The 11,699-nt window shown below is 60.7% G+C and overlaps 1 protein-coding gene and 1 long non-coding RNA gene across 7 annotated transcripts; one reads left to right on the forward strand and one right to left on the reverse strand.

Moving 5' to 3' along the window:
- TTLL13 (tubulin tyrosine ligase like 13) lies at window positions 1–11,568 on the reverse strand. Of its 5 annotated transcripts, none has more exons than XM_086757488.1 (15): window positions 11,049–11,568; window positions 9,992–10,110; window positions 9,337–9,467; window positions 7,491–7,647; window positions 7,069–7,212; window positions 6,184–6,269; window positions 5,817–6,042; window positions 5,095–5,279; window positions 3,934–4,122; window positions 3,290–3,473; window positions 2,766–2,963; window positions 1,539–1,986; window positions 837–956; window positions 226–327; window positions 1–141 (listed from the first exon to the last, which is right to left on the reverse strand). In XM_086757488.1, the coding sequence occupies exons 2-14, from the start codon at window positions 10,010–10,012 to the stop codon at window positions 251–253; spliced, it is 2,166 nt and encodes a 721-aa protein (XP_086613614.1). In that variant the 5' UTR covers window positions 10,013–10,110; window positions 11,049–11,568; the 3' UTR covers window positions 1–141; window positions 226–250. The 5 variants fall into 5 exon arrangements, with proteins under 5 accessions (XP_086613614.1, XP_086613612.1, XP_086613615.1 ...); XM_086757486.1 differs by having other exon boundaries at window positions 10,211–11,568; XM_086757489.1 differs by lacking the exon at window positions 7,069–7,212 and having other exon boundaries at window positions 10,211–11,566.
- Window positions 2,970–7,181, forward strand: LOC147599180 (uncharacterized). Of its 2 annotated transcripts, none has more exons than XR_015259928.1 (3): window positions 2,970–3,285; window positions 3,452–3,507; window positions 7,072–7,181. It is a non-coding gene; the product is annotated as an uncharacterized LOC147599180 (long non-coding RNA). The 2 variants fall into 2 exon arrangements; XR_015259929.1 differs by lacking the exon at window positions 7,072–7,181 and adding an exon at window positions 3,906–4,122.
- Window positions 11,569–11,699: the final 131 nt, after the last annotated feature.

Raw genomic sequence — 11,699 nt, forward strand, 5'->3', positions numbered from 1 at the left:
CGCTCGTCCTGGCGCAGGCGGCGGCGCGGCGGGGGGCAGCCCCGGCCCCGCAGCACCCGCCGCACCACCTCGGGGCTGACGCCGAAGCCCCGGGCCAGGCGCTCCGGCGGCCACTCCTCGGGCAGCTCCTGCCGCAGGAACCTGCGGGCACGGGCACGGTCACCAGGGCGCGGTCACCGCGGCGCAGCCCCGCCCGGCCCGGCCCGGCCCGGCCGCGGCGCTCACCGCATCTGCTCCATCGCCTGCCAGGTCAGCGTGCGCTCGGGGCCGCCGCGCTCCCCGCACAGCTCCCGCCGCAGCCGCGCCGCCGCCCGCCGCCGCCGCGCCCTGCGGGGGAGAGACGTGAGAGGCCCGGCCCGGCCCGGCCCCGGCCCCCGCCGCGCCGCCCCGCACCTCTCGGCCTCCTCCAGCGCCGGGTCCGGGGTCTCCGGCGTCTCCGGGTCCCCGGGCCACGCCGCCGCCGCCCGCCGCGGGGTCCTGGCCAGGAGGAGCGCGGCCGCCCGCAGCCCGCGCCGCACCAACGCCGCCATGGCCGGAGGACGGGGACCGGGAACCGGGCGGGGTCGGCGCTGGGGCGGCCCCGGCGGGGGCGGCGCGGGGGCCCGGCGGGGTTCGGGCCCCGCTCAGCGAGGATGCGCGGCACGGCCGCCCCGGGGGTCCCGATCCCGGCCCCGCGCAGGGTACGAGGGGCCGGGGCGAGGCGGCAGCCCGGGGCCCGCGCCGGGGACCAGACACGGGCACCGCCGGGGCGACCGTCCTGCTCCAGCAGCCACGGATCTTCGGCGAGCACCCCCGGGGAGCACGGCTAAGCACGGGCAGCCCCCGGGCCGCCTTACCCGTGCCTTTCACGCCGCGGGCCCGCGAGGCGACCGGGAGCTCCTGGAGCGCGGCAGGGCTGAAGGGGCCAGCGCCCGCGTTCGCATCCGTGCTGGCTGGGGACACCGGGTGACAGCTGCCTGCGGGGGAGGACAGCCCGCCAGCTTCACCTGGGCGAGCGCAGCCCCACCCCGGCGGCTCTGTGGGGCAGCAGCCCGCTGCCCTCCGTGACGGGGCTCGGCCCTGGCAGACCCCGCGCGGCCCCCGCTCCTCCCCGCCCCTGAGGCTGCGATGGTGGGGGAGCGTGGGTGGGGGGAGCTCTGAGGGCAGGGGCTGGCAGGAGGGAGCGGGGCCTGCCGAGGGGCTGGGGGCCGCGCTGCGTCACCGAGTGTCTCACCCCTACTTCCCACAGCTAACACGCCCCTGGGGCTGCCCCCCGCGGTGCTCCTGACCCGGCTCCCAGGTACTTCTGGGCTTCTCACGCTCCCCCGTCTCAGCACAGCGACCCTTGTTCCTGGGAAACCACTCACTCTCTTCCTTGCCCCTGCAAATGGGACGCTACCAGCCTCAGGCAGAGACTTCCCAGTCTCTTCCGGTCACCAGTTCCCAGAGAAGAGCGCCGTGAACCCTCCGCAGGGTCTGAGCACCCCAGGGACCCTGAGCTCCATGCAGCCCACCCACTCCTCCCACCCTGGCAAGCCCAGGAACATCAGAGCTCCCACCTGCCTGCCCACGGCTCCTCGCTGATGAGTCCCCACGACACAGGCACTCGGAGCTGAAGGAAGGCAGTGCGTACTCACGGCCCTCAGCCTTGTTCCCGGGGCCAGGGAGCCGCTGGCCTCTCGCCTGCAGCTCCTTGAGTTCGGTGCAGGGCTGGGTAACAGCTGCCGTCCCTGCTGCCTGGACCCGCAGCCAGCCCGCGTCCCGTGCCCGGAGGCTGTGCTGCACCTTGTGCTGCTCACGGTAAGGGATGCTCTGGCCTCGAACGGAGAGGGTGCCTGCGGCAGCAGGATCCGAGCCCAGGCTGGCTGGCTGCTCGGTGCTGGCTCTGGGGTTGTGTACGAACTGCTGTCCCCAGGGCCGGACTCGGCGTCCCAGGAGCGAGAGGGGGATGAGCGTCATGAAGGGGTGGGTGTCCTGGCCCCCGAGCGCATCCCAGAGAAGCTGCGGCTGGAAGGAAAGAAAGCAGTTGTGGCTTAGCTCCGGAGGCCTTGGCAAGAGATGGGAAGGAAAAGTCTTCTCTAGTCACCTACGGGCCCTCGCCAAAGTTTCGCCCTGCGCTTTCTCCCCAGGCAGGAGGGGAGGCCCTCCTGGAAGCAGGCGGTGCCACTGGAAGAGGCAATGGACCTTGCAGGGTTTTCCATTAATCGCAGGTCCAGAACCAGCCCTTCCCCGACACAGCAGGTGACAACCACCGTCAGCGCTCCAGAAGAGCCCTTGTAGCCTAACGGAGCCCACAGGCAATGGACCGCGGGCTTCCTCCTCGTCTGGTTTTAGACCAGTAGCCTTGGGAATTGGCGTGGCAGCCAAGACTCAGTTTGAGACAACCACACAGATCTCCCTTACCCCTGGGTCCAACCCCGGGTGCCCTGGGCAACCCGTTGCGAGCCCAGCTTTCTCCAGCCGCGCCCCTCGGCAGCCTGGGACGCAGCAGCGCCGAGGGTTTGCGCCCTAGCGTGCTCTTGCCGAGCCAGGGTGACGGAAGGGGGAGCTCCAGACCGAGGGCTGAGCCCAACGGGGTTTAGGCACATGCGTCAGGACCCGTGCGGTGGGCTGGTCACCTCCCCTGCGTGGGGAATGTAGAAGGCACGGTGTTTAGGAACAGGCACCGTGCGCAGTGCAGAATTCACCTGAAGCTCAGTGCCCAAGATTCGTTCCTCACGACCCTCCCGCTAGCAGCCGATTCCTGCGTCGGCCCTGCAGGATGGAGCTGGGCAATCTTCGGTTACCTGGCTCCTGGGGACAGCGGTGCAGGATGCCCGGGTGTCAGCGAGTCCGCCGGCTGGGGAGAGCAGCTGGGAGAGCTGATTGATGATGCCCAGGCCTCGGATAAGGTTCTCACGCTGCAGAAGAGCACTGACTCTTCTCTTCTCCTCGTCTTCCACAATATCCTGGGGTTGCATGGAGTCGTACTGCATGCGCCGCACCTCGGGAAAGAAAGACTGGAGTTACAGCGCAGTTGAAGCTGTAGTCAGTGCAAGAGAGACAAAGCCTCACTGCTCCACGCCCCAGAGAGAATTACAGACTTCAGGGTGCAGTGGGACGAAGATCCCAGTGGGAGCCACAACGGGGGGGGACAACAGTGGTGCTTGCAAGTACCTCCCAGCACAAGCTGTCAGCTCTCCCGAGTTAAGGAAGGGGAGTCCCACCTCCCTCACACTTCTGTTCCCTGGGAGACGCCCACGGCCCGGCACTGTTCCCAGTGCTCACCCTTCCCAGAGCCCACGGACCACCACGGACAAGAGCAAGGTACCTTTCTATCCCACAGCCTGGTGCTTCTATAGATGAGGCGTGTTGTCGGAGCTCTCGTTCTGTTCGGGAGCTGGGATTTGTCCCCAGCTGGCTCTCCATGCAGGTGTTCTTTCCTCTCTGTTTTCTTCTTCCTAATAACAGCTTCCAACTTCTCTCTTTTCAGGCGCATTTCCTCCAGTTGCTGCCTGCCATGGAACAAGTGTCTTGGTCACTGGTTCGGTAAGAGGCATGATAGGCTTATTATGAAGCCTTAATTCGAGGACATTTTACTGCAGTCAGAAGTTCTGTAGTGAACAGGCCATAATACAAGTGTGCCAAGAAATGGGCCAGGAGCGCTTGTAAAAGAGACTCCTGCTGTAGGAAATGCCCTTGCATTGGGCTGTGCCTGGCAGAAGGGTGGAGGACACTTGGACACGGTGCCTCCAGCGCCCAGAAGTCAAAGGAATATTGCATTTGCCTCTCAAGGGTCCGTGTGAGAGGAAGCTGCTTTGCTGTGGTGACATGGCACATGCAGCCCCCTCCCTTGCAGCTCTCACCAGCTGACTTACATCTGTTAAGCAGCTGCGTCGCCCCCAGAAAGGATCAGAACCAAGCGGTCTCTCTGCCCCCTCTGTGAGGAGAGGGCTTTCCGCAGGAGCAGCGTACCTGGCGTACTCCTCCCGTGCTTTGGATGACACCGTTTCCTGGAAGAGGGAGCCACTCTGCTTGAAAAATGGCTCATACTTGTCTGTTGCACGTGCCGGATAAATGCGCCGGTAGCCGCCCAGGTGCAAGTTCTCGTACTTCTCTGCCTGCGACAGCCAGGCAGCCTGGCTGCTCTCTGACTCCTCGCGCCTGCCAACCAGGAGAAAGCACAGGCAGGGAGCTGCAGTAGGAGACTGCAGGCGCTGTCCCGGCTGAGGGAGAAGGACCTAGCAAGCGCTTTTCCCCCCGGCTTTCCCCGTTTGGGAGCCCGTTTCACATGGACGCACTGCAGGGAACCCGCATAACCCACACTTAATCCTCCAGCTCTGGAGAGCTGGTGAAGGGCTTCAGATCTCCTCCCTGCCACCCAAGCTCACACCCTGCCCCCAGCCTTTTCACCCAACTAACCCAGGTACAAGAAGTTCAGTTAAAATGTGCCTATTCCAGGAATATTTGCCACCCTGCACGCTGCTGGGAGCTTTCCTCGCCAGCAGGGAGCTCGGTGCAGCCGAGGCAGCAGGGCCATGCAGAGTGCAGGGCTAACACGCTCGGCATTGCCAGCCCGAAGTGATCTCAGGTCTCCTAATTGAAATGGGAGCTGGAGGGTGGTTCCTGCCTCGCCCTGCACGGCAGGAAAAGCCCAGGCAGCCGGCTCACCTAACAGGGCCTCACGAGGCCATGTGGATTCACTCATCATGAAAGGACACGCAGAGAAAGGCCGGGAAAACCCCCCGCCCTGGGAAAGGAGCCCTGCTCTAGAGAAGAGCCCTGCGCCTTGGGTGCTCTTGGTCCCTGCAGCAGCCCTGCAAGCGTCACTGTGGGCCCAGAGGTGCAGGCACAGCCTGTCCGCACGGAAGGAAGTGAAAAGCAGGCGCAGCTGGGTGGGGATGACTCTGCACAGGGCCTAGAGCACCAGGCATCTCAGATCTCCTAGGGCCCAGAGAGAAGCCCTGGCTCTGCCTTGCAGGATGCAGATGCTTGGGAGATCTCTTCTCGGAGGCCGTATAGCACCACGGCCTCTGGGAGCTTTAATTTGGAGACAGCCAGCCTTGAGTTTATCCTGCTCTGCCACGCCCCATCTTTTCTCACGCGGACCTGCAGCACTGTGGGGGAGAGCAGTACCTGGGTGCACGGAGAGTCTGATGGGGCTGGAGGAGCCGGTCCTTTGCCCGCTGTTTGTCTTCCTCCAGCACCTTCCTTTTGTTACAGGCATGCACGTTTATCAGGTTGATGGTATCGCAGAGGAGAGCATCCTTCACCTCGCGGTCCAGGCGGGAGTCTGTGGTGAAGCTGGGAGAGTGGTTCACCTGCCAAAACAAACGGCCACTCTAACCTGGCAGCTCCCAGAAGGCGCTGCCAGCAGCCAGCTCACTGGTCCCAGTCTGCCCCACCCCACGTTTCATGGATGTTCTTCCCTGTAACAGGAAGGAAGCAGGGGGCTGGCTGCAGGGGGCTGGGTGCAGCGGCTGGTTGTGTCCCTCTGCAGTGTAATGCCCACCCGCACCGCAGCTCATCCAGACCCCACAGGACCACAGGCGGGGGGCACCTCTCGTAAATCCAGGATGCTGTTACAGGTCAAGGGGTCCTAAGGGTCAGGGAACTCCCTGCTGTTGGAGAGGGCGTACAGGGAAAAGGCTCTCAGGTCCTGCTTAGCCTACAGCAGGTTGCTTGGCTACTTGTCTTTGCAGCCTGTTTAATTTTGGGAACGAGGTGGCCCTTTTTCAATAAAACAAGTTCTGTTCATCCCACCACCCCTTGTTCTGGAGCCTCCCCGAGACGAGCTGACTCTCAGCTGTCTGCTGCTTCCAGAGTTGCTTCAACACCACGGGAGACTGCTTCCTCACCTCCAGCAGCCACGGCTTCAACTTTCTGTCCAGCAAAATATCAAAGCCCAGTATCTCAAAGCAGGCAGAGCCAGTGGTGTGGTTAGGAAAGCAGCTTTGGTAACTGTGCTTCACAACAGGGTGGGCTGAAATAAGAGTCTTTATAATAACGTCTTCAATATCCTCCCAGAGTTTGGTTGTGTTGTAGCTGTTAGTGGTCATCCAGGCATTCAGGGTGGACAGTTTCCTGTGTGGAGGACAGGAGATGACAGGAGCTGACCTGTGGTACCATGTTTGCCCCACGGCAAACGGAAGTAGAGCAGTGTCCCAAATGCAGCTTTCCTTCAGGGTGTGCACAGGGCACTGCAGTACCTGGGCAAGACGATACCTCTTACTGCCTGTCAGCTCATCCTGGACAAAGTTTTCATTACGTTTGTTGACAGCATAATTGGTCAAATGCATGCAGAGATCATCCTGAGAGAGGAACCACGAGAGACTGTAATTTACTCTTAACCACAGAGCATAAATAGAACAGCCCCATTGGCACTGATCTAGCCGCCAGCTTCGCCCTCTTCTGTCTCTGCTCCGTGGCGGGGACTGGCAGCAAGGAGTGAATCACGCTGGTGATTCCCTCTCTGGCCAGAAGTTAGGGCCAACAGAGCTCTACCTTCTCCGCGCCTCTGTCCTTATCTCGGGGGAAAGCACAGCGGTCAGCTCCACAAATGGCATTCCAGCCGTGGCCCCACCAATAACAGGGGACTCCTCAGGACAGAAGCTGCAGAAAATTCCTGCAGATTCTTCCTCTTCCGTTGTTCACCCTAAGCGGAAGACCTCTCCCAGACACGCAGGTATCGCAGTGAGGGAGAGCACGTACCTGTGCAGCTCTGGGACAAGCGGGCAGAGAGCCAGAAGCCCGGGGCATCTCAGGGCAGGCTGTGGCTGCAGCGCAGCAATCCAGCACTACAGTCCACCTCCTGCTGGGATTTTACAGGCTACAGACCCCCACTCGGAGACGGGCACGGCCACACTCCGCACCTTGCTCTCCCAGTAAACAGCCCAAACGTGGGGCCTGGGAGCAGATCTACTTCAGACACTCCTGAAATGCCCCCTGTGAGGGGGAGGAGGAGGTGCAGAGGAGGGGAGAACAGGAAAAAAGGCTGGGTCCCACGAAACCCACCAGTCTGTCTTTTCAAGGTCTGAATGGCCCTAGGAGAAACTAGGGACTAACACCTACAGATACTACACAAGTTTTTTGGAAGCTTCCCTTCTTTACCAGGTTTCTGCTGCTGGGATCGATGTACCTCACGGTGGCAAACCGAGCCAGACCCTCCTTGTAGACAAAAATCCTCAGCGGGTCACAAGATGTGACCAGCACATAGATACGCATGTCAAATTTAAAGCCATCAATAAGGAAAGGCTGCGAGAAAAAAAGGCAGGAGCAAGCATGAGACAACGAAACATTGCTAGGTGCGCTGCCAACTCCGTGAGGCACGCTGCTTGTGCCGCTCCCTGGCAGCTCAGCAGCAGGGAGAAAGGCAAGCTTTCGCGTGCCTCTGTGCGCTGCAGCCACCCGGTGCTCCCAGCAGATCCAGGAAGACATCGGGCAAAGGACGCAAGGAGGATGCGGGATGCTGCAAGAGCCAGGAGGTTGCAATCCTCCACCTACTCTGAGCACTTTGGGACTGGCCCCGTTACCTTAGAGATGTACTGCTGACAGATCACATGCTCTCCATGTTTGATCTCCTCTGGATTACGGGTTATGAAGATGCCTTTCCCTTGGCAGCCGCTGTCTGGCTTGCAGATGAACGTTCTGGTTTTCCTCGCGCGTCTGTAGGCCTGGAAATCTCCGTAGCTGTGCGAGGAAGGGGTGACTGTTACAAGCTACACAAACCCAGCCTCTCAACTCCTAAGCGTTAAGCACTCAAACCATGCACTGCGGGCCAGCACAGACCAAACGTCTCCAGCAGAGGAACTGTACGCTTATTCCTGTTCTACGCGAGTCACAAACTGGTCCTCGTGTGACCTGACAGAGCTCTCCTGGTTCCACCTTTTCCTGGCACGCATCTCCACCGCTACCAGGAGGTTCCTAGGCAGTGGTCACCACTGTGCATACAGGAGCCAGTAAGACGGTGGCTCTGCTGCCGCAGAGAGAGCAGGAGAAAATAAACAAGCAGTGGCTACAAAGGAGGGGGAGGCCTTTACCTCCCCTTTTATGCCAGCTCATCAGCAAGCAGGCAGGAGGCCACAGCCAGAGCGTTCTGTGCAGGGCGCGGAGGCTGGCGAGCCGAGCGCGCCCGTTGCGTTACGCGGCTGATCTTCAAGAGCAGCTCCAGTGGGAGTATGGTGCTCTGAAGAGTCAAGCCCACACACCAATTAGTTCTTTTGATGTAGATGGAGAAGGACTGTCTCTCTAGTGGGCACGAAATTTAGGGAAAGAGAGAGGCAAACAGGACAAATCCCCGAAAACAGCGCCAAGCGCAATCTGAGTGCAGGAAATGCAGCCTGGAGGGAAGGACAGGAGAACTAGGTCTATCTGCTCCAGAAACGGGAAGACTGAGAGGACAGGTGGCAACAGCCTTCCTGGACAGGACACGCTGTTAGCAAAATGCAGCAAACCACTGTTCTCCAAGGCCAGTGCAAATGGGAGAAGAGTTAAGTGCCCGTATTTCAGCAAAGATGCTTTAGGTCAGATATGAAGAAAATCATTCTAACCGTGAGGAGAGTTCAGCTCCAGAACAGGCGAGGGGAGCCCTACTTCAGGGTCTTCAGGAAACGGCAGGACTAAAATCTGTCTAAGAATGGGCATCTTGTCTCCTTACAACCCCAAACCCGGAGCGCCCTTCGGTCGCGTTCAGCGATGTTTCTGTCATTGCTTGCCCATATGTGATCAGAGAAGCCAGGCCTTCTGCCCTGAAGCTGGGGTAATCGGTGCTGGTTTACATCGAACTGTACACCTGCAGGCAGTGGCTGCACGCTCCCGCTGTCCCCCGCCATCAGCACGCTCTGCCGCAGCGGACGGCAGAGGTGCAGGGGGTGAGAGGACAGCCGTCGCAGCCGGCGGGGTGGAACCGCCTCGCAGCCCGGTGCTGTGCCCTTCCCGGGCGAGCGATGGGCACCGACCCAGCCGCTGAGGGCAGGGACCCTGCCACGCTGCAGTTGCCTCTCCTGCTCACCCTGAACCGCAGAGGGACCTTCACCGAAACACAGATTTACACTTCCTGCTCGCCCACTGCCCTCTGGCTTTCCGGGTGGGTCCCTCTCCCCAGATTTAGCCCGTCAGCGCGTGGCCTGCCCAGCAGCATGGCATGCATCGCAGGGGACGCCGTTCCACGGGCTAGTTCAGTCTAACAGGAACTAAAGGTGCGTGAAACCAGAAACGAGTCTCAACGCCCCGTTCAGTTCCAGGGAAGGTAACGAAGGCCCAGACCAAGGCGCAAAGGCTCAGAGAGGCGCCCCCATCCTAGTCCTGGCTGCCAAGCATAGGGGCTGCCGTTCCTAATGTCACACCCCTGCTCCCAGCTGCATTAACGCGATCACTCACTCAGCTGGCAGGCACCAAGTGCGGGGAAATATATTGTACTCCTTGGGGAAGAGCCTGAGCATGCGGTTAAGGTTGCGAGCCAACAAGTCCTTGCGGCAGATCTCTATCATGCCTGGAAAATGGTTGATTTTCTGAAAGAGGTGCAGATGAAAAACAGAATCAGCAAAGGAACAGCAGGGAAAGCCCGTGTGTGGAGAAACCGGCACGTAGAACAGGAAGCTGGGCTTGTGGTTGCCTTGAACCTCTGCTGAGAGACAAGATTGCGCTACAACTGCTTTATCGGCACTTCACCAGCGTGATTTATCGGCTCGTTCCATCTCAGCCCTGAAGCTCTCCCTCCCTAGAGTATCACAGCTTCAGGAAGGGAGCCGTTTGTCATCCAGGACCATTTATTTCACGCTACATTAAAGGGGCTGGCAGCTTTCCAGTCCGCACTGCTAACTGCCAAAGCATTGCCGATGGCACCGTACCAGCGACACAGCAGAAGTAAAGGCTTGTGAACCTGCGCCCTCTGGAACCGATGCGGAGAAGGGGGCCCGGGTGCTCGTTTGGACACTTCTGTTTCATTCTGCAACACGTTGGTGCACCAGCAGCCCCCGTCTCGCCCTCCCTCCCGAGCTCTGCCTGCCGGGCAGCCTTCCCATGGGGTGTTTACCTGGAACCGCTTCATTTCCATGACACGCTCCAGAGAGACCGAGCAGTCCGTCCAGTACACTGTCCACTCCTCGTTTTCTTCCGCTTCCTTCAGCCCGCAGCGCCGTGCTGCCCGCCGCACTGTACCAAAGCAAGCAGATGACAAGGGACCAGGCAGAGGATTCAAGTACCAGGGACTGTTAAATCCCCAAAGTAACCCGGGCCAGAATGTGGAACAAGCCTCTCCGGGCTGCAGTTCCGCTCTCAGAGACGTCAGGTATTGGCGTGACCCTTCAGGAGGTGTCAGAAGCACAAGCTTTACCCGGCCAAACTCACCCCAGCCTCTGGCTGCAGGTGTGCCCCGTAAGCCCACACGCCTTGGGGTCCCAGAGTGCCTCCTGAACTGCAGCAGGCCTGAGCCCACCGTGGGCCTGACGCCTCACGGGCAGATACAAGTCTTGTGAAGGTATGAGTTTCACCTTGGAAATCAAAAGCTCTTTGGCAGCAGAACACACAAGCTCTGGAGCAGAAGGTCGCTGCTGGGATGGTTTGTGTTAGTGCTGGTTCTGAATTTGGCCTCTCACAGGGCTGAGGAGGCCGTGAAGGTCAACGCGTGCTAGGAGCCATTGCAAAATGGTTCTGGTTGCTGCGGCGCCCGCGCTGTCACACCACCTCCCGCTGCGGGTCCCCAGCCACCTCCCGCCACCACACTGCCCGAGGACAGCCCAGGCAAAACACGCAGCGCCCAGCCCTCTGTGCAAAGACCGTGTTCCTCGCGCAGCTGACCAGGCTGCGACCTTCAACAACGCAACTGCACTGCTACAACAGTCGTTAGCAAACTGGCTGGTAACATCCCTCAAGGCTAGGAGTCAGACACAGCTCATGGCAGCACGCAGCACGGCAGGAGAGTGGGCCAGCTCGCTGGAGTGGGGAGAGTGAGGGCACAGGGAGAGGTTCCAGGTACCGGTCCTGCCTGTTCCATCACCGGCTTTGAGTTAAAGAGCTGAGAGCTCTCAGCGCATTTCCCCAAGCACAGGTACATCTTGCACTACAACTGCCCCTAACTAAACCCTTCTCACCAACTTCAGCAGGTGCACGGGGGAGTCAAGGGCTTGCACTGGTGTTGCACCTTTGGTGTCTCTAAACCAGAGGGCATCTCAGTCCAAAGTCTGAAAAACTTTTCACAGGGCTCCAAGTCGCTTGCAGCCAATAACTGCATAAACTGAAAGCGACTGTGCAGTGGAAAGTCGGTACCAGCGCTCCTCTCCGGCCGAGCGGGCACCCAGAGAGCTTGCCGTTGGCGGGCTGATCCGAAGGGACGCTCTGCAGCATCTCGGACTTACCGCTCTCGTACCTGCAGCTGGTCAGATTGATGGAGGGAACACTGGAATGGAAAAGAGACGACAGAAAGAGCCGCTCAGCGAGGAACTGGGGCCGCGTCCCGGGCAGGGTGGGAGGGAGGGAAACAAGCGCCCCTGCTCCTCAGGTGAAGCTGATCTGGAGCCGGGGGGCTCAGCAAGCCGCGGGAACAGGGCGAAGAGCGGCCCCGAACCCGGGACCTTCCGTGGGCGCGTCGCGCTTGGGATCACGGGGTCAATTTACGGGAACGAACGTTTATTTTCTGATCCAGAGTCCCGGGAAGCCTCTCCGCGGCCCCCGCCTCGGCACCGGCCCTCCGTGCCGGGCCGGGCTCTGCCGCCGGGGGGCGCTGACGGGAGCACCCAGCGACA

The sequence above is a fragment of the Chlamydotis macqueenii genome, chromosome 12 (assembly GCF_036417535.1).
Source record: "Chlamydotis macqueenii isolate bChlMac1 chromosome 12, bChlMac1.mat, whole genome shotgun sequence".
NCBI lineage: Eukaryota > Metazoa > Chordata > Aves > Otidiformes > Otididae > Chlamydotis > Chlamydotis macqueenii.